This window comes from Etheostoma cragini, chromosome 20, assembly GCF_013103735.1.
Source record: "Etheostoma cragini isolate CJK2018 chromosome 20, CSU_Ecrag_1.0, whole genome shotgun sequence".
NCBI classification, from domain to species: domain Eukaryota; kingdom Metazoa; phylum Chordata; class Actinopteri; order Perciformes; family Percidae; genus Etheostoma; species Etheostoma cragini.
In genome coordinates this window covers 16989778-17012551 of record NC_048426.1, presented here as the reverse complement: position 1 = coordinate 17012551, position 22774 = coordinate 16989778, and the positions used below count along the sequence as shown (strand labels likewise).

The 22774-nt window shown below is 41.7% G+C and overlaps 1 protein-coding gene across 2 annotated transcripts in view; it reads left to right on the top strand.

Moving 5' to 3' along the window:
• arhgef10 (Rho guanine nucleotide exchange factor (GEF) 10) overlaps positions 1-22774 on the top strand; it is a 55340-nt gene that overhangs the window by 19858 nt on the left and 12708 nt on the right. For both annotated transcript variants that reach the window (XM_034858109.1, XM_034858110.1), the window contains 14 exons: positions 103-180; positions 259-438; positions 2473-2589; positions 2939-3031; positions 3492-3662; positions 4431-4576; positions 5249-5433; positions 10474-10589; positions 11820-11947; positions 13059-13159; positions 13564-13685; positions 15078-15164; positions 16602-16828; positions 17449-17606. In XM_034858109.1, the coding sequence (XP_034714000.1) occupies positions 103-180; positions 259-438; positions 2473-2589; positions 2939-3031; positions 3492-3662; positions 4431-4576; positions 5249-5433; positions 10474-10589; positions 11820-11947; positions 13059-13159; positions 13564-13685; positions 15078-15164; positions 16602-16828; positions 17449-17606 (1909 nt within the window). The remainder of the gene's footprint in view (positions 1-102; positions 181-258; positions 439-2472; positions 2590-2938; positions 3032-3491; positions 3663-4430; positions 4577-5248; positions 5434-10473; positions 10590-11819; positions 11948-13058; positions 13160-13563; positions 13686-15077; positions 15165-16601; positions 16829-17448; positions 17607-22774) is intronic.

Here is a 22774-nt window from a genome sequence, read left to right as displayed (position 1 = left end):
CTTCAACTTCCATCTCAATTTTTTTTTAACTTTACTGTGTGGATTTTGTGTTATAGAAAACCATGCCTAAAGACCAATGATTTGGTATTTTTTGCTCTACAGCTGGTGAGAAGATGTATATTGGGATCTATATTGGAGAGTGAGAAGAACTATCTTGACGCACTGAAAAGGATATTAGAGGTAGGCAAGTAAGGATGCAGTGATTGCCAAATCCACTTTGACATGTTTATTAATAGTTCACATTGTCTGCTTTATCAGCAATATGAGAAGCCCCTGACCCAGATTGAGCCGAGGCTTCTGAGCGACAGGAAACTGAAGATAACCTTCTATCGTGTGCGTGAGATCCTGCAGTCCCACTTCCTGTTTCAGATCGCCCTGGCAAGCCGTGTGGCTGAGTGGGACAACCTGGAGATGATTGGGGATGTCTTTGTTGCATCGGTAAGCTGGGACTGTAATTTTAAAGCCTTTTTGTGGAGAACTTCACCAATATAGTAAATATTAATAATATACAGTACATCAGCTGTGGTTTTTTAATCAGTTGGACACGTATGGTATTTATCGTGATTACACAGCCACACTCCTCCCTTTTCTAACCATATTGCTTCATGTCAATGACACATTCTCTCATGCAGATGCAGAAAGCTGCTCTCTTTGGCTGCTTAGCTACTCATTGGCAAGGATTTTCAAAACACAAGACCTCATCTTGACCTCTCTGTCCTGTTTAAGAAAGCCGGTTTCACAAACTCTGAGTTGATAAACCTTGAGATGGAAAACTCAGAATTTGGTCGAATAACTCTGAGTATGTTCACCTTGAGTTAAGCTGATGCTAGGGAAATGGACAAAGCCATTAACAATGGCGCTCCATTGTTTAGTATTTAGAGTTCTAGAATTTTGTCAACTTGAAAACTCCACAAACTAAGCCCCCTCATCAAAATCTGGTAATTTACCTTTTGGTCAACTTCTGACTAATTAAACAAATTAACTATTATTGTGTTTGAAAAGTATTTGAAAACATTTGACTGCAAAAATGTCTTCCTTTACTTTAACTTTGACATTGGGTAATGAAAATGAAAAAGACAAGGAGACAGTGCCTGTACACGGGTCTCCACTTGTCCGAAGCTGTTATGTGGGGATTGGGATGCATCATGGCATGCATGTACTTTAGCATCCAACTCTTCCCTGGAATCTGTTCATGTAGTAGGATGAGAACTATGGTGCACCTTCTGGGCCAGCCAGAAGACCACATGCTGAAGGCTGGCAAATACACCTGTCATTATTTCAGCATGGAGAAGCACTCCACTAGTCCAAAGGGGAGAACTAAAAACACCAGAGGAGTTTGAGAAGACCACCGGTTTCAAGTTCCAAGTGTCCCAGAACGTGTTTGAATTGTTTGGGAATATGGAGCAAGCAGTACAGAAATGCCCAGCAAAAAGAGACAATCTTGAGTGTAAAGATAGGATGGTGTTTTTAAGCCTCCTAAAATCATGTCTACTTCTGGATACTGGAAAGAGAGTCACACCCAGGGAAGTCCTAAAACACAGTTTTTTAACAGTGGTTCACCTGTTAGATTAAATGGACACCAGCTCCTATAATCAAGCTGCCCTTCAGCTCATGGCTGTTTTCCCCTTGTATCCTGTAGATTAATCAGATGATTGTCTCACATACACTAAAACGGGCTTGGAGCTCAGACATGATAGGGCTTCTGACTCATATGTTGACTATGGCAGTTACATTGACGAAGCTGATGGAAAGACAAAAATGAAAAAGCCCTCCGTTACCGTTGACTCAGGCACCGACCCCAGTTTTTAGAGTCTGACCCTATCAAGACTGACTTAAAGAGAGAAGTTTCAGCCCCCACTGACTTAGCAAGTGAATCATCCATTGCTCCAGTCAGGGATGAACATTCACTCCCCCAGAGTACCAGTGATGGGCATTCAGACCTCGAGATTTCCAGCTATGAATATGCAACACCTTCCACAGGCACTTATACCTTCATGATGGCATCAGAGACACTGCTACTCCCACTAAAGAAGAGTCGGCTGTTGCTACCAATAATTACAATACAGAGACTGATTGTGTGCCAATTGTCTGTAACGCTACTAATGTTGCAGCTTCAGCGGCTGCTGGCTCAGCTGATGGAGCTGCAACTGCCATTGGACCTGTGGATGTGGATGTGGATGATGTCAAAAAGGAGAAGAACAAGAATGTTTTTCAGAGAGCCTGCAAATTCTTCTGCAGAGTGAAGGCTTGATGTGACCTAAATATTTTCTTTGTTAAGCAATATGTAAACTCCAAGGCCAAAACACAAAAATAAACTTGAGAAATGAAGACTAGAAGTAACTTATTTAAAACTATGTTGACCACACTTGTCTTCCAGTGAACAAGAGTAAACACATTGCTCTGACAGTAAAGTTATATTTAGTGTTACTTCAGTGGTGGTTGATGTATTTGAACGGCTGTGTTTTTTAACAGTTCTCTAAGTCCATGGTGCTGGACGCCTACAGTGAGTATGTGAACAACTTCAGCACTGCGATGGCAGTGGTAAGGAAGACATGCGCCTCCAAACCTGGCTTCCTGGAATTCCTCAAGGTTTGTCATAAATATTGTTCTTTCATAGGGATATCATGTTTTCTTTGCATTTTCTTTTGTTACATAATGTGTATTGTGCATTTCAACAGAAAGGGATTACTGTTAGTGTTTTAACCATTGATTAAGTAAAATTCTTGCTGTTCGCTCAAAGAAAGCTAATTACATTAAATATAAGACAGATTGTTTCCTTACAAAAATGCAAATCATGAGTTAGCCTGGTATATACAACTCTGTACCCGGCTGCAGCTAGCATGCTTTTTAGTCCTATTCCTCCATCACTAGCACCCTTTTTAAAAATCTAAAGACTGGTTCCTAACTACACTGCAGTTACCCGTCTTCTCACCCACAGCATCGTCAGGAGACCAGCAGTGACCGAATGACTTTGTATGGCCTGATGATGAAACCTATCCAGAGATTCCCACAATTCATTCTGCTCCTTCAGGTGTGATGAGTCCTTCTTTTCTGCGTCTTAACAATAAACGTGTGTGTGTGTGTATGTGTGTGTGTGTGTGTTCACCAGCAGAGGGAGTGCCATACACATTAATCAAGGCACTTTGTTTTTCAACTTCAAGGAAAGGGAGGGAAATGCTCTGGTTTCCTCAGATCTCTTTTAATCCTGACCTGGCATATTTATTTTTGCTGTTCCTCTTGCAGAGAACCCCCCCCCCCCCCCCCTTAAAAAAAAACATGTCTAACAGCCTTGTATTGACTGCATGGTTCTATTATTATTATTAAAACCTTCTCAGTCATGAGGTGTGCTATAGAGCATGCATTGCTTACAACAAATGCTGTTATAATGCAGATTGTCCATAAGTGAAACCGTTAAAAGGCACTGGGAGATTGGTCCTGTGTAGATCCTCAAACACTGACTAATGTATGACTTCTCTGTGCGTTCTCGTCAGGACATGTTGAAGAACACACCAGTGGGTCATGCAGACCGTCTGCCCCTACAGATGGCCCTGACCGAACTGGAGACACTGGCAGAGAAGCTCAATGAAAAAAAAAGGGAAGCAGACCAGTGCTGCGAGATCCGTCACATTGCAAAGGCCATGAACGAACGCTACCTCAACAAGGTCTGCTCAGTGCGCGTGCCCTGGCATGCATGTTTGTAGTTTGAATTGTACAGTGTGATGCTGTAGCTTGGTGGAGACTTCCTTCTTGATTCATGATGCGCTCATTGCTCAGTCAGTGTGCCCATTTTTGGCTCATGTTTGAGTCTTTTAACATATGCTGTTGCATTTCTCTCTGTCCCAATGTGGGTAGCCACCGAGCAGATGAGCTTCACATTTTATCAAGTATTCTCTTGCCTGAATAGCATATTTTTAGCACATGGCTACGCACATATGCACACAATACAAGCTTGTCCCTAATTATTTGTCAGCCACCCACTCGGGCATCTGAGTAGAAACATGTGTTTACAGGATATCTAACATGGGGCAGAGGTGTTTTATTATTCATCATGGACATTAATTGCAGAGTCGCTGTTAGTAGTCATATATTATATGCTGTTGCCCAAAGTGTATGGTTTCACGGCTGAGAATGACAGGAAACTTGGGGGAAGAGAAAGCAAGATGATATGACAAAGGTTTCTTGCCAGACTGAATTTTGGGAGCTACATGTTCCAAGACACCTTGATACCCAGAGTTTAAAAAACAATCTATAGGCTGAAATGCATTAGGTTTTTTTTCTTGTGTACACCAACACAAAACAAGTGAGATCTCGGTTTGGTCTATGTTTCTTCTCTGAGCTTTGTGTTGTAAGCTAAGGACTTTAATCAGAGATCCAAAGTCCTACTGCATCTTCACATAGTATCACTGTTACTTATCGTCACTATCCATTAGCTTCTGAGTAATGGCAGCCGCTACCTGATCCGCTCAGACGACATGGTGGAGACAGTCTACAATGAGCGTGGTGAAATCATCAAAACCAAGGAGCGACGCCTCTTCCTGCTAAATGATGTTCTCATGTGTGCCACGCCCAATATCCGGTAAGAGTAACCGCAAACCAGACCTGTTATTAGTCTGTCCCTTAATTTGCACCATCTCCTTTCCTTGGTTGTAAAATTCTGTAATTTCTTTAGCTTTTTACAAATTTAGAAAAAAAAATGTGTGTGTGTTTTTTTTGTTTGTATGGTTCACTTTGCCTACTGTAAGGGAACATTTAATGTAACTAGGATTTCCTGACAGTAAAAATCTGTCTTAAAATGAACTAAACTAGAATGAACTTCTCAAGTGTAGAGAAATATGATAAGCACTGTATGTGACTAGTGTATGTGACTGGTGTCCTGACCACACTGAGTCTGTAGGTTTTGGAACCATTTGTACCCACTGTGGCTTGTTATTTAGCCAAGAGTAAAGGAGAGCCCCGTTACTGGGCTTTTCAGCTTCTTTCCTGTAATTGTAACATGTTAGACACCACATACTGTTTCTGGGACACATGCACTTACTTTAAAAAAAGTGATTTTCTAGATGAGTGACAATTACCTCCTCTTACCTTTCAAACAAGGCATCCATATACCTCCTCCACCGCGCTGATGCTATTTTTTTCTACATTATTGCCATAAGTGCCGAATAGTTATGTATTCCCCACAAGGTGTTAAGAACAATTTGAACCAGAGGCGGTTTGCCACATGACCTCCACCTCTTCCTACTCTGTCCAGGTGTCAGGATGGCAGTGGGAGTGGCAGTGGCAATGCCATACCCGACCAAAAGTTCCTTCTGAAGTGGAGCGTGCCTTTGAGCTTTGTGGAAGTGCTAGAGTTTGGATCCAGCGAGGACATGGCCGACAACAGCCGCTACCCAGCATCTCATTCTGGGGAGAAGGTTGTCATCAACGCTAAGCCAAGTACGAACCACAGTGTCACATTCTGTTATTTTGGAGCAGCAGTCTTGCTTGTCTGTGGTGCTGTTTCTCTCTCTGTCACAAAAGGTCTGGAATAAAAGGGCGCGAGTTCAGTCAGCTGAGTTGTTAAGTAGTAGGCCATAGGGATTTGACACTCTGGGATATAGGAGTCAAGACCTGCTGGTCTGGTAGCTACTTGTGCTTGATGACTAAGTGATTAAAGGTAAATATATCTATGCTTGTACTGGACTATATAGGCTGGAGCTTAGAGGTTGTCTTGTGGTTTATAGTATGGCCCTCTCCAGAACTATAATCATCAATATTACTTGGAGCATTCCAAAAACCGTAAGAATTGAATTCAAGACACTTTACAGACATAGTAGGTCTAGACCAAACTCTATAATTTACAAGGACCCAACAATTCCAGTAATTCCCCCAAGAGGAAGCATTTAGTGTGACAGTGGCGAAGAAAAAACTTCCTTTTAAGGAAAGACCTCGGACAGACCCGGGCTCTTTGTAGGCGGTGTGAGATGGTGCCGGTTGGGGGTGTGATGAACAGTGACAATAATAATAACAATAAAGATCATGAAATTATGACTAGAAATAGTAGTTGTACTAGTTCATGATGTAGCTGGACACTGCAGGGTGTAACAGGGTGTAGCAGGATATAGCAGGGCACTCCAGAGCATGGCAGGGTGTAACAGGGCATAGCAGGACGCGGAGCAGGACCACGGCAACAGCTGCAGCCATGATTTAGGTGCCACCCTAATCCAAGAAAAACTGCTGGGCGACAGAAAACATCAGTGCTCCGGGGAATACGCTCCCCAGAGCTAGGTTAGTAACAAGCATTTCTGGGACATGGATGCACACAGATGGAAAGGGAGAGCAGAGAAGAGCTCAGTGTGTCAAAGGAAGCAAGTCCCCCGGCAGTCTAAAACAATTACAGCATAATTAAGAGCTGGTGCAAGGCAGACCTGAGCCAGTCCCCCGCCGGTCTAGGCGAACGCTTTAACTCCCAACTCTCTAACTTTAAGCTATATCAAAGAGGAGAGTTTTAAGTTTACTCTTAAATGTGGTGATGCTGTCTGCCACCCCAAACCCAGACTGGAAGCTGGTTCCACAGGAGAGGACCCTGACAGCTGAATGCTCTGGCTCCCCCATTCTACTTTTAAAGACTCTAGGAACCGCAAGTGACTCTGCATTCTGGGAGCACAGGGCTCTAGTGGGACAATAAGGTACTATGAGCTCTTTGAGATATGATGGTGCTAGACCATTTAGTGCTTTGTAGGTCAGGAGAAGGATTTTAAATTCAATCCTGGATTTTATAGGAAGTCAATGCAGAGAAGTTAATACAGGAGAAATATGAGCTCTTTTCGTAGTTCTTGTCAGAACACTCGCTGCAGCATTCTGGATCAGCTGGAAAATCTTAAGGGACTTATTTGAGCATTCTGAAAGCAAGGAATTACAGTAGTCCAACCTGTAAGTAAAAATACATGGACTAGTTTTTCAGCATCGTTTTGAGACAGAATTTGCCTAATTTCGGCAGTGTTACAAAGGTGAAAAAACGTTGCACGATTTTAACAAACTACATTATTTATACATAGAATAAATAGTTTTTCTTGCTGGGCATTCACAGACATTTCTAGAATGGTGTCAGACCTTCACAAACCGTCCAGCCCCTGAGTGTGTATTTCTTTCCTCCGCAATCCTCTAGTCTGCTGGCTGCCGAATCCAATGATTTCAGATTTCACACGGCACTCTGTCGCTCAGTCTCTGCCTCGTCCTTCTTCTACCTCTCTCTACCTACCTTTAATCTAACATCTGCCAAACTGTTACATAATTATAATAAGTCTTTTGCAGTGTCCCTTTTATCTTTTTATAAATCCTGCAATGTTTTTTGTAATGTTTTTTGTGTTGTAGCATGCAGTCCACCTGCAATGTTTCATACTCTTAAACTATTTCACCCCTCTTTTTGCCTTTTTATACCCTTTTCACCTTACCTTCCACTTAGTGCACGCTCTAGTGCCCCATCTCCTGCCAGGCCACCTTTCTCCCTCTGATACTTCACTGAGTTATAAGAAAAGTCCAGCAGTTGCATGAGTGTACATAACAGATGGCAAAGACAGACCTGCGTATCATCTGGTGTGACTGTAGGGTATTCCTAGGGCAGCAACAGCCAGACAGGTTCACAGCATCATCATAACCCGGTGTAATGATATAATATGCGTACTCCTTATAGGCCTGAGGAAGACTGCATGGGTCTCAAATATAATGTTTTGTTCTTGCAAATGTTGATTTTGAGATTATCTGACGTAACCACAGTGCTTTAAAAATGTGTCATTGCATATAACTTAATTCCCTTGACAGGACTAAATCATGTTAGTTGACAATAGCTTGCATACCTTCACTTAGTTCCTTTGCTTTGGTTTAATTATTTCCCAACCTTTTGGGAATGTGCGTCCATACACAAACTTTTAACAAGTAGAAACAATTGTTTCTTAGTCAACTGTGTGCAGCCAAATGCAGCTTGGTGCCCAGCCTGCTAGAAGACTATGAAAATACTCTCAGCGTATGATGTCACCTCTTTTTAAGACTCTCTGCAAAGTTCATTTCTTCTCTATACTGCATAGCAATGGGACCATGCAGCCTGTTCATTTTAAGTTACATTTCCCCGCTGCTTAGAGTCACCTTGCAATTTGTAGATATAGTGTTTGTTTTTAGGAAGTGTGTAATTGCTGGGATGACTGGTGTGTTTTCTATGATGCTGCCAGGCCTGTTTGTGTCGTTTGGCACTTCCACAAAGAGCCATTCAGGAAGTTGGACCCAGGTTGAAATGAGTTACACAGGCCCCGTTTTGTCCGTGGGAAATGGTCAATTCAGTTGCATTTTATTATTTGCAATTTAATGTGGATAATGTATAGAAAAATATGGTAAAATAAAGGGAGGAAACATGCTACAAGGCACGCACAGACACGCATCATACACCGATCACAGGGCTTGATTTTAACTTTGAGTAGAATAAAGTTAAAACTACATGCCTCAGCATGCACAGGGATGTGGAAAATATGGAGTTCAATCACTTGTTCTATGTTATTAAACCATGCCAATATGAAGTGATAAGCAGAGAAAGTACTCCGTCATTTGATACTGGCTATAAATGAACTTATCCAAGCATGACATACAATAGAGCCAGCATGACAGGTATATTCAGCATTTCTGCCCTAACCTGAATTCAACCCAGTGTCTCAGCCTTTGCTGAGACAGATCAGCCATGACAATTGCACACAGCTTCATTAGATAAGGCAAAGAGTTCAACTGAAAAAAATAACATTGTAACAAAAGACAAAAACACACTCCAACAATATATTTCTCATTTAGAAGGTGGCTGGGATTTGAGCCAGTGACATGAAAATACAATAACAGGTCGTTGACCATAAAAACATCAATGAAATCTTAAACCCATATACACTACTGTAGGTCTGCTGTGTTTTGTCTATGCTCATGCATGTGTGTGCTCATGCATGTGTAAGGACCACAGAGAATTTCTGAATAATTCTCAGAGAGACCACCTACAAATGCAGATCCTGGCAATGCACAAACAGGGCTAAAGTGTCCCCTGACTGCCCAGTCACCAAGACCTTTTAGGAGAGGACTGGACTGGGTTGCCATGGAGTTGGAGCACCAGGCAGACTCGGTGACTATTGTCTAAGAAGAAGAAGAAGAGGAGAAGAGAAAGTAGAATGGCAGAAGCAAACAAAGTCATTTTGGTGCCAAAGACTCTGATGCGGTTTAACTGTTTGTTCACCAATCCACAATCTCATCGGGTATTATTGTGGCCTCTAAAATGTTTACAGTTAGGTTTTAATTTGAAAGAGCCCTGTTCTTGTTAATTGGACCATTTGATTGAATGACCTCGACAACCTTTTCTGTTGACTGTTTCGGCCAACTGACAGGCCTCTCTGTCCTCTTTACAACCTACGCTTCATGATGGCATGCGTGTGTGTGTGTGTGTGTGTGTGTGTGTGAGTCAGTCAGACCTTTGATGAGCTATGTGGTTGTGTATTCTGTGCAGCAGTGTTTTGTGTAAGTACCTTTTGATACCAAACAATGGCACAGTAACTGCTCACATCTCCTCACATAGGATTATTAGATATTCTGTTTTAAGCAGAAGTGCAAAAATGATGAAAGGCAAATACCTACAGCATACCTATTGCAGCTTGCATACATACAGCTGGTACACAAGTAACAAACATACAGGGTGAGACATGCTAACACATATGCAAGATTTGTGTGGCCTCTGAAAGCTAACATAGCGTTCTTGTGAATAAGTGAGCACACTGGTGAGAATCACTGCCAAGTTTGCTGAGCTGTCACCGCTCCCTGTGGGAAACTGACTGATTGCCCTTTATTGATTTTTGTCTTTGTTAGTCCAATTTGAACAGCCTCTCTCATCAGACGGGCCTCACTCTTTCTGCTGGTGTATCCAACTTTCTATAAGGGGACAGTTGACGTTTTTAACGTCTCAGCTAAATTGATTTGCTACCTTTTGCTTTTTGTGTGCTTTCATTCTTTCAAGCTCAGATGAGGACACTTCTCTCTATGTAGGATTGTAGTCGCTGCTATTACTTACTTGTTTAATATCATATTCTTTATTCAGGACACACACAAAAACAGTCCATAGCACAATACAAAACATAGCAAAAGACCGGAAAATACAAGATAAAACACATAAAATAAAAAATGACTATAACAGTCAAAGTTCCACAATGCATAGTGTTCTGATATTAGCATATGGACTAACACGCCAATGATTCCACACTCTCGAAGTGAACCTAACCACACTCATTGCAGGATTAACTAATGTTGCAATTATGCTGCACATACAAAGAGATCAAATACATGAGATTCCTGAGTACAGCAGGACAGCTTAATACATCAATCAATTAAACCTTAGTAATACAAACAATACATCTATACTTTTAGTTTAGAGTTTTGCTGTTTTTATTTTTTTTTTAAATTCTTCTTTTGTGTGTTTCTGCGTAGACAAGCTGTACTTGGGCCCTGGTCAGTTGTACCAAGATCTTCAGAACCTAATCCATGACCTCAGCCTGGTAAACCAGATCTCCAGCATGATCAGCAGCCTCAAGGGAAACTACCAGGTACTGTATGATAGCGCTAAACACAAGCACTGAGTTAAAGTTACATCAGTTGAAATCAATCCATTTCTAGTCTTCACTGTCCCTTGGGGGACGTTTGATTAAAGTGCATATAAAAATAAATAAATCCAGATAACTGTCAGTGTTTCATGTCTGAAAGGGAATCCACATAAAAAAGTCAGGTAAAAAAACATAGACGTCATCACGACAGCGAATAATTAATACACGTCACAGATCTAAATTGAGTCAAATCAGTGAGTCCTTTTTTTGTTGTTGACTAAATGTAAGTTGGAATATTTTTACTGACTATTAATATTTTTTTATTATTTTACAAAGACAAATGTTTGTCCAGTGTACCTCAAGACTTTTAAAATCACATTCATCTTGTTTCCCCTCAGATGTCCATTAGGGCTGAGCTGTTATGAAGGCATATCATGGTTAAGCTATGGAATGTGCTAGAGTGGGCAGTTTGTCTCCAGGAGACAAGGAGTCTCTTAAGTCTTGATTTGCCCCATTCAAGCCTGTCATATCATGTGGCCACACACAAGCTTGCCTGTGCGTGCGTGTGTGTGTGTGTGTGTGTGTGAGAGTAAGAGTGAGAGACAGCGTGCGCGCTGTGCTGTCAGAAGCAAAGTGGGGAGGAAAGGAGGAGGCAGATGAGGCAAAGTAACAAAGAGACATGTGTCAGAAATGAAGGGAGGGATGGAAAGATGGATGGGACAGGAAAGAAAGAAGCAGGGCTGAGATGTTTGAGCTGTACACTGCCAAGCATTTTCCTCAACACTAAATTTCATATCCTAAATAATACTGACAGAATCCTGGTAACACTTTATGTGAAAGGGTGTGCATAAGACTGACATGACACCATCGTATAACCATGACATGACACATGATATGAACATAATGGGGTCCTTATTAATGTTTATGACTGTTGTCATTAAGTGTCATTCTGTAAATTATGGCACAGTTTTACAGGGAATACATTACCAATATGTTTTTTTTCCATGTTAAGCTCTTTGCACTCCCAGAGTGCAAAGAGCAGCCCAGATTGATTGATTGATTTTATTGATCCTTAAATGCTCTGAAATACACTTCCCATTGTAGCACCTTTCCCTAAACCTTAATTTCTTTTCCACTCAATTATATTTTCCCTTTCATTTCATCACCCTTTTCCTGCTTGTCTTTCCCTCCATATCTTTTTCATGTCCATCACTCAAATTTCCTTGTGTACAGAATGTAAACCCCACAGTGGCCCATGATTGGGTATCAGGTCTCCAGAGGCTGATATTGAAGAAGGAGGAAGAGATCAGGGCAGCTGACCGGTGTAGGATCCAACTCCAGCTGCCTGGCAAACATGACAAGTTTGTGTTACCCACACACACATACACATACACATATGTATATATGCCACTTTGTGTGCCTATAGCTTTAAGGGAGAGTATTATAGCACATTTGGATATACAAGTTTCTCCACCACCTCTAATCTGAGGCATGGATCTCAGGGGAGGAAATGTACATCAGTGTTTGCAACCAACGACTACCCAGTGTTGCGGCTACTATGGTCTGCACGTGGTCCCCCTAGAGTGCACCTTGTTTGGGGTATTTCTCTCTCTCTCTCTCTCTCTCTTGCCATCTATGTCTTCATCTCCATCTATCTCTCTTTTATCATCACTCTCTTTAATAGGGGCGATTCTAGGGTCAGAGCTTTAGGGGGTTCAGCCCCTAATGAGTATGTGACACGGATTTACAAAAAACTACAAAAAGTCACTCTATGGACTACGAGAATCAAATCAAATGATAATGAGGTGTAAACAATAAATAAATACAAAATAAAAGGGTCTAAAATCCCCATTCTCTTTCTCTCTTGCTCTCTCGCTTTTTCTCTCTCGAGCCCTCGTCCCTGCTGCTCTTAGCTTGTGAGATTATCCACGGGTATGTTTGGAAACACAGCTGTGCCTCTTTCATTCCTCCCTTGATCCCTCAATCACAAAACACAACACGTCTCACCATCAGCCAGTGACAGGAGTGATACACTTCAGACCCCACAACACACACACACACACACACACACACACACACACACACACACACACACACACACACACACTGTACACATGAGGTGCTGTTACAAGCGATAATTGACATAGACATCTATTGCACTTCTGTCACAGACTGTCAAGTCAGTTAGCATTGAATGGGCAGACTCATGTGCCCCCTCGGCGGGTATTCAACCCAGGCCAAGCATTTTTTATGAGATTATTTTGGGGATTTTACTCTAAAAGATGCTAAACTGTAAACTGGTGTGTATGCAAGTATATTCTAACATTAAGAGAGAGAAATGCAAATCCAGGCCCTATGTTTGTCACAAAATATCTCGTCATATATTTTTGATATAGATATAACAGTGTTAAAGTTTGGAATTTTCTTATAACTTTCTAATCATTAGTTTTGTTTTGTCCTCTCTCTGGGCAGGTCAGGTAAACCAACTTTCTTCAGTGCAGTGTTCAATACTCTCAGCCCAGCCATCAAACAGTCATGGATTAGTAACTTACAGATGGCCAAGCTGGCTCTAGGTACAGTACACTGCCACTGTCTCAGCTGTCAATTGTTTTTTCAGATTTTAATTGTTTATACACGAATTTATATAATATGATGTTTACTTTATTGACATATTGTCAAATCTATCATGTTAATCCAATAGATGTCTATGATTATCCAAATTACTACTGTTACTACATTATTGACTAGTAGTTGTTAGGCCAACTACATAATATGAAAATGAAAAGAGGAAGACAATTAAAGCTATACCAAAATATGTTTTACAACAATTATAATAAATATGATGATAGTTTTACAATATTACTTCTGGAGTCTTTTATTCTGAAGACAGATTGCTTGTGGTTAAAAAACGCTAACTTTATACTGGTATGTACATTAATGAATCAAGTGCTATCTGTGTGTTTTTGTTTGAAATCAGAGGAGGACAACCTGCAGGGTTGGTTCTTTGCAGAGGATGATGGGAATCAGATCAAAAAGCAGAAACACCCTCTCTTGCTTCGACAAATGCCTGTGGTCATGTCAAAACTGCAAGAGTTCAAGGTGAGACGTTTTCTCTGTGTGTGTGTTTGTGTGTGTTGGTGTCAAGACTCACGCTGACTGCTGTTACTCATATCAGGTCAAAAAAGTTCTGTAGCTCAATCTCTACATGTTGAAGGGTTAGCTCAGTTGGTTAGAGTGTGGTGCTAATAATGCAATGGTTGTTTGTAACCAGCTATCATAATCAGCCATATTCCATAGATTACTTACCTTGACACTTAATGCTGGCATAATGACATAACATGTGACAAGGTTTTCCATTTTTATTACCACAGTTGTTGAGGAGGCATGGCTGCTTTGGCTTTGTGTTCATATTGCTTTTTCTGTTTGGAGGAGGAGGAGGTGCCTTAACAGCAAACACAGATTATATAAATGTTATCTTGAATCGTGTGTGTGTTTGTGTGTTTGTGTGTGTGTGTCCTGACTAATTGGAGTAAACAGTAACTAATTTTCCTGTTTATTTATGTTCATTTATTTATTTTGGCTGGGCACTATTACATGACTGGATGATTGGATTCAGACTTTACTTTGTAACTGGCAATGACATAGCAACTGGGTGAAAAAAACAGCTCTTAGATGTGTTTAAGCTAGCTTAGTTGGTTACAGCGTGGTGCTAATAATGCCAAGGTCGTGGGTTTGATCCCTGTATGGGCCATCGGTTTTAAAAAACTATGATGTCATATCCTGCTTGGTAGCCCAATGGTTAGCACTGTGGCCTCCCAGCAAAAAAGGTTTTGGGTTCAAATCCAGGTTGTTCCAGGCCTCTCTGTGTGGAGTTTGTATGTTCGCGGTTGCATGTATTTCCTCCGTTTTTTTCCCCTCTGGTTTCCCCCACCATCAAACATATGTACTTGGTTCTCCAGCTGATGCCCTTGTTCAACTGGCTCAGATCTGGAGTTGGTACCTGGGTGCTGTGATTGGCTGCACACTGCTCCCTTTAGGGATGAGTTAAATGCAGAGAATACATTTCGCTACATGTACGTTTATGTGACAATAAAGTACCTTTACTTAGTAGTCTGTTTCTCTGAGTAAAAATGTTTTACAAATGATTTGAGCCATGTTGTTATACCAGGTTGGTAATGTGACAGTTATTTCTACCTGAGTTTATCTTTACCAGAATTGTTACTCTTGATAAGGCAGAAGCTCATCTACTATCAGCAGTGACCACCAAAGTGTCACAGGGCACTGGGGTATGTTAGCTCTTGTTAGCTCATGTTAGCTCATGTGGGTTGGTTACTTCAAGGCTGAACATCTCTTTGTGGATTTATCTTGATACTAGTTAAAGCCCATTGAACACCTGTTGTATTTACCCTTTGAATTCCAACATGGTGACTTGATGCTCATCTGACCTTGTTTCTTTATCACCCTCTCTGTTTTCTTGCCATTCTGTGACAGGTGGAATGTGCCGTTCACAATCCAGAGCCCCACATCAACACGGAGAGCACAGCTGATACTCCCGTCATGGGCCATGGCTGTGTCTGGGTGAGACATTTTCCCCACTTTTTTTAGAAAAGAAGCACCGTGTTTGCTTACATTTCAACATTACACAAAATAAGTTTATTCCAAGGGTTATAGTGGCTAACTACTAGGGGTGGGAAAAATAATTGCTTCTTAGATGCATCACGATTCTCTATAGAACGATTTGATGCTTGATGCAGATAAGTTAATAATCGATTATTTAAATGTGTTGATTTTTATTTAAAAGTTACTGTCTGCAGACATGTACAAAATGGATGCAAAATGCAATGCAAATGCCAATGCAAAATGACCAAAAGGAAAAAATAAATAATTTTGTAAATATACACATTATCTAATAAGACAAACATAATAAACAACAAACAAACAAAATAATTAGGCAATACACATATAGGCTGTTCGTGTTTCATGTTCTAAGAAGCCGATTATCTACCATTAAACATGACTGAGCCTCTGACATGGAAGAATACTGTGAGAGAAGGTGACTTTCACAAGCATTTTTAAGGCTTAAGCATGGAATAACTACAAAATAAAAACCTCCGTAGACAAAATATTTCATTAAAACTTGTGTGTGACAAATACTGCATATGTCAAAATCTAACATACTCAGATTCATTTGTATTTTTTTTTTTTTAATCAGGCATGGAAATGTATAAAAAAAAAAAAAAAGTTGCATCGATAATTGGTTTAGAATCGAAACGTGAGGTGTGAATTGATTCCCACCCCTACTAACTGAAATAAAGTGGGCTTCTTCCACCCAGAGCAAGAACTAAAATTGTAGTTCTGGAGGAAAACCGTAATGGGCCTTAATCCTGAAATCAGAGTCTCGCGCTAGAGGATGTGTTGAGTGGCTTTAACAACTGTTTATTGGACACTGGTCTCGCAGTCCTTTTTTTATTTTTAGAAGCTACGATTATTTAAGCCCAACCACTTTTCTGTCAGTGAGACTGACTCTGAACTGTTTTCCACTGTAATGTGTTAGCTGAGCAGATGGTGAGCTTTTGCTGTTCAATTTTAAATGTCTAATTTCCTTGAGAAAAACAATCTGGGTTTAGATATGATTGCTTCAGTACTTGTTTTTCTCAAAATAAACAATGACTGTCATAACCATAGTAATCACTAGTTTTTGACTATCAGGGAAAACCTTGAATTTGTTGAAAATATAATCATCACTCTAGCTCTCTCATCACTCTTATTTTTTATAATAAGGTAGTGTATGAACTGTTGATAAAAGATGTTGAACTGAAATGGGAGTTCATTTTGTTTGTTTAAAAAAAAAAAATTTAGTTAGATTTTAGGAGATTAGTATTGGTCTCATAGGATTTTGCCTTTAGCCTCCTATGACATGAATGTGGTGCATATTTATAGGAATTCTTAGCATATATATATAGTTTTAGAGAGCGGTTCGTTCATTTCTCTTTTATTATTATTATTTTTGTTCAGGTTGCAAGTTGCACCAACCAGATGGGGCAGATATCTATAGTAACCATGCAGAGCTCCAGCCCTAAGGTGACTGAGTGTTTCAACGTAGAGTCCCGTATCCTCTGCATGGCCTTCGTCCCTTCAGAGCAACCCCAGGAGAATGGCGGGAATGTTCCCGAAAAAGGCCATGTCCCCACAGTGAAGGCCAGCGATTCTCCCAGTGTCTGTCTGGGCATGGAGGAGGGCAGGTACAGACACAGTGTACTTACAAAAGTGTGCCTTTTAATGTCTACAAGTTACAGTAAACGTTTTTTTGAGTCACCTGTACCTACACACCATGCAATATGTTACTTTTTTTCTTTGAATTATGCATCCATAAATTATAAATATCAGGTTTTAGTTATACATATATAAATAGTAAATTTCAAGATCAAAAACAAGGGTGTCTTTCTAGACTTTTCATTTTGCACCAAAGTTTATCGTACAGAGAGAGATCTAACATAGTGCTCAATATATGTATGGTTCTTGTCCAGTAACTTCAATGGGTGTTGTCAAAAAGCACTTTTGTAATTTTAGGAAGTTGCATATTAAAATAGGGCTGGGCGAGGGTTTACAATTGGTGCTTTCAAAAAATACCTCCACACTTAGACATTATTTCTACATTACTGATGATTATTTATCTAAAATCTAAGTGGGGAAAAGGTAAATAATAGAACAGCTAGAACAATCTGGTTAGTTCAGATGACAGGCAATCGTTTCTGTAACTGGCTCTATTGCCAAACTGTTTTTGATAACATGCATGTAGAGGTGTTTATAAAAGAATCACTCTGTATGATGTTTGGTCTATTTTATCTCCTGTCCTGTTTAGCATCATTGTGTATAAGAGCAGCCAGCGGTCCAAGAAAGTACGTCTGCAGCATTTCTTTACCCCAGACAAGTCCACCGTCACCAGCCTGGTCTATAAGAAACACTGTCTGTACGTCGGCCTGGTCAGCGGCACTGTGGCAGTCTACTCCAGATCACAAGGTGTGTGTCTCCGAAGGGGAGGGACTTGTCAATTTGTGTATTTTACCTGATCTCATAATTCTGCCAGTTGTTAAAACTCTTAACCAGCTGAAATTAGGGCAATTACTAGGTTACATCACTGTTGTAATGAAGAATGCATTCATAGAGTTAATTAGATTTGGTGTTAAAACTGTGTCCGTGTGCCGTGTTTACCTAAACATTGAGTCTGCACCAGCCCTGGGTTTTGTAACCCTCAACCATAATTAGCGATGTACATGAATAAAAGCACTGTTGCTGGGTGCCTGGATAGCTCATCTGGTAGAGTGGGCGCCCATATATAGTATTAGAGGTTTTAATATCAACTTTTAACACACTTTTGCTGACCTAATTTTCCAAAAACAACTAGCACCATATCTGATGAATCATGGGCGGAACATTTGATGTGTTACAATGCTGAAACATTTGGCAACACTGAATGAAAGGGGTTATTTATGGAGAAACATACGCTGGGATTGTCTTTTGTGGTTTATTGCTCTAACTGCTATTTTCTGTCTCTGAGTTGCTGGGTTGCCATTAGTGTGTAAGTTAGAGGCTCACTGTGTTCCTCAAGGTCAAGGGGTCTCCTCTGCTCTGTGCTGACATTCTGTTTCCGTTTGCTCGGTTGTCTGCGAGAAGCCAATCTGCAGTGACCTATTTAACGTCTTCCCTCCCCAGACGAGAACAGACACGTCAGTGCGGAGCAGTTCTGAGCTGCGCTCTTCCCACAGTCTTTCACATTCTGTGTTTAGTTCCATCTCTTATTGGCTTTAATATCAGTGGAAACAGAGGTCTCTGAGTATCCTCCTTGCTCTGTCGCAGTGGTTTCCTCTGTCTTTGTCTGCTTATTATCTGTGGCACAGAGCACATATTTTCAGAACATGAGGACACAAACTCCTTGTAATTCTTGGCTGCCAAATATAAGTATTGGTATCACTATCATGTGATGCCACTATTGCCAGAGGCATGTTTTATTTAAAAAAACACGTATGAAGCACCGAGAGGGAGATGGAGTGACCCTGCCCTGATGAAGCCCGGGGCCCCCGTCTGGAGCCAAGCCCAGACGGAGTGCTAGTCAGCGAGCGCCTGGTGGCAGGGTTTGCCATGGAGCCCGGCCGGGCACAGCCCGATTTAAGCTACGTGTCACCTATCTCTCCGTCCCATGGGCCCACCACCTTTGGGAGGAACCGCTGGGGGCGGGTCCCCGGCGGCAGAGGCTGGCTCTGGGGACGTAGAAAGTCACCTCTCTGTGGGGAAAGGAGCCGGAACTTGTGCGGGAGGTGAAGCGCTACCAGTTACATCTATGCATGTCTGTGCATATGCACAAACAACAGTCAGAGTACTCTGCCTTCTTGGAGACCTTGACTGGAGTCCTGTATGGGGCTCTAATGGGAAACTCCATAGTTCTGCTGGGGGATTTCAAAGCACACATGGGCAATGATACATGGAGAGGCGTGATTGGGCGAAACGGCCTCCCTGATCTAAAGCAGACTGGTTGTCTGTTGTTGGACTTCTGTGCTAGTCATGGACTGTCTATAACAAACACCTAGGCCGAAGGTAAATAATAGATTTTATAATTGTTTCATCTGATGTGAGGCCGTCTGTTTTGGACACTTGGGTGAAGAGAGGGGCAGAGCTGTCAACCGATCACCATCTGGTGGTGAGTTGGGTCAGGGGGTGGGGGAAGACTCTGGACAGACCTGGTAAGCCCAAACAGGTAGTGCGGGTAAATTGGGAACGTTTGTAGGAGGTTCCTGTCCGACAGACTTTCAACTCGCACTAGCAGAGCTTTTCGTGCATCCCTGTGGAGAATGGGGGCATTGAACCGGAGTGTACAATGTTCAACCATGTGCAACTCCACAGTGACAAAGCCCCAGGGACTGATGAGATCTGTCCAGAAATGCTGAAAGCTCTGGGTGTGGAGGGGCTGTCTTTGTTTACACGCCTCTTCAACATTTTGTGGAGGTCTGGGACGATGCCTTGGGAGTGGCACACTGGGGTGGTGGTTCCCATCTTCAAAAAGGGAGACCAAAGGGTGTGTGCCAATTAAAGGAATAAAACACTTCTCAGCCTCACTGGTAAAGTCTACTCCAAGGTGCTGGTAAGGAGGGTTCGGCCAATAGTCAAACCTCTTCAAGCATTGAAGAGGTACAATGCGGATTCCGTCTTGGTCGTGGAACAATGGATCAGATCTTCACTCTTGCAAGGATCATGGAGAGAGCCTGGGAGTATGTCCAACTGGTCTAAATGTGTTTTGTGGATCTGGAGAAGGCCTGTGACCGGGTCCCCCGGGAGATACTGTTGGAGGTGCAGCGGAAGTATTTGGAGAAGGGGTCCCTTCACAAGACTATCCAATCTCTGTATAACCAAAGGGAGAGCTGTGTCTGGGTTCTCGGCAGTAAGTTGGACTCTTTCATGTGAGGGTTGGCCTTCGCCAGGGCTGCGCTTTGTCACCAATCCTGTTTGTAGTACTTATGGACAGGATATGGATGCGTAGTCAGGGTGGGGAGTTGTAGCAGTTCGGTGGGCTGGGGATCGAAGGGCGGCGAAAATGGGTTACCTCAGGAGGGTGGCTGGCGTGTCCCTAAGAGATAGGGTGAAAAGCACAGTCATCCGTGGAGAGCTCAGAGTAGAGCCGCTGCTCCTTTGGTTCGAAATGATCCATTTGAGGTGGATTGGGCATCTGGTAAGGATTTCACCTGGGCGCCTCCCTAGGAAGGTGTTCCAAGCAGCTGGGAGGAGGCCTTGGGGAAGACCCAGCACTAGAGTGAGGGATTATATCTTCAACCTGGCCTGGAAACGCCTCTTGATCCCATAGTCGGAGTTGGATAACGTGGCTCGGGAAAGGGAAGTTTGGGGTCCCCTGATGGAGCTGCTTCCCCCGCGACCCAATACCGGATAAGCGGACGAAGATGGATGAATGGATGATGTTTTATTAATCTGTCACACATTCATCTCCATATGACTCAAACACATTTCCAACATCTCCAAGGAGTGCTTTTAAGTATCTTTTCTCAATTTCTACCTTTGTTCTGTTAATTTGGTCTTTTACCTGTGTCTAGGCCGCAAGCGTGTCAGACGGATTTTTATTTGCACGGTCAAGGCACGGGTTTGGGCTTCTGTGCACTGGAGAAAGAGAGATAGAAACAGTAAGAATAGGTATGATGACCTAAAAACAGAAACACAGGAGGAACAAAAGTCTGCCTGAAAGAAACTGTATGTATCCAACCATTCAGGAATGTTCTGGGCTACTCATTGCTCCTTTTTTTTTATGTCACCCCCCCCCCCCCCACTTTATTCTCCACACACCAATTATTAGACACTGGCACAGAGTATGCCAGTGTTGGCCTTTGGTGTAACTGATTGTTTCATAAACAGTTTGAACAGTTTCACTAGCTGCTTGTCATCATTCATCAACACTGGTGTGTCAAATATGTTCCCAGAAGAAAGTCCCAGCCCAAGATCTTTGCGTCTGATTTGTAATAGTTTCTTCCCATCAGAAGCTTTGTCACCTTCACTGGAAAATGATGCCTGATGCCTAAAATGATGAGTCACCCTGCATAGTTTGGTAGGGAAACTGTTCCCAGCATCCCTGTTATAATGCTGCTCAGATCACAAACACAGTGAAAGGCTGATTAGCATTTAATGTAGACCTACAGTTTACGTTGCAGGGAAGAAAGCAAGCAGAACTAGGATGTTAAGCTGTCATCTGATTCAACAGGACCCTCACAGTGAATAGTGACGAGACATCAAAAACAAATGAACAGATGGGGACGTTGCTTTGTGTTTAAAGCCATCAGTGCTGAGTTATCCTGCATGGTAAAGCTATCCTCCTGTTTAAGCAGTGTGTCTAAAGCTGGCCAGTCATCCTCATTCTGCCATGCTTGTTCTTTCCTTTTGTGAGTGACTGTGTGAAAGATGGAGACAGAAAGAGGTAATGATTCAGCAAAGGTCACACGTCATGGCAAAACATTTAGAACATCAACTCTGATCTTGTCTATTCTGCCATCCTGCATCATTGATTTTTTTCTTCTCTTGGGAGTATTGTGCATCCTATGTTATTTGTTGCAGCTTTCTCAAAATAACATAAATTATTGGCTTTTTCAATCAGTGTTTACTGTCTCAATGTGATAAGTGGTTTGTTGCAGCTGACACTGACATGAAAGAATGCTACAGTTAAAGAAGTGGGCAGACTTACATAAGACTGCTGGTTGGCAATCCTGTCATTTCTTTTTCATATTCTCCACTGCTCCTTTCCTTTTCATCTACCTACACAGTGTGATTTTTGCAAAAATATACACAGGGCATGTCTGGAATGCTAATCCCACCTAGCCCATTTTAGTGGGAGATTACCCTCACTTCCCATCATTACTGTACCTCTGAAAGAACATCTCTCCTTGCGTGGCACCTCTCTTCAATAGCCACCTTTGTGCCTTTTCTTAAGAAACACTATTAGTGAGGCCTTTGTCACTTCCTGGCCTAGATTAGCTAAGGGAATGTGGTATCAGGAGGAATTGAAGTCTGTGTTTACCACAGGGCCCTTTTATTTAAAAGTCTATGTCAGTTAAAAAAAAAAAAGAAGCCCATTTTTACTGATGGACATTACCTACTGTATTTGTGTGTAACATGTAGCAAATGTATAACTTTTTGTCCAACAGGCTTTAATTTTATTTACAACATTGAATGCAATCTAAACCAGTAACTATGTTGGTTGCAAGAATGTAATGTGTTGATATTTATAAAGGTACTGCATGGGGTGTTACATAGCAGTAAATCTGGCACTGTAGGTGCCCAGGCACATGTAGAACCCAGTGTGTAGGAGGTGTGTGTGGGATAGAGATAAGCTCTGACTAATGCTCTGCAGTCCATCTATATTCACAGTGAAGTATGTGAAAACCATCAATGGCCACTCCACCAGCATAGCAGAATCCCAAATTAAAATAAAATAACCTTTTCAGGGGATATTTATAAAGACAGAATGTCCATTACTGTGTCTTCCCTACAAAGAATAAACCATTCAGCATGAACTATTACATTAACAATTGCTAGGTTAACAATGTACAAGACAATACAATAATAGAAATAGAAGAGACGTACAGTACAGTACAAATTGTTGTTGCTTATGTTTCACCATGCGGCCACTTTATTGGATT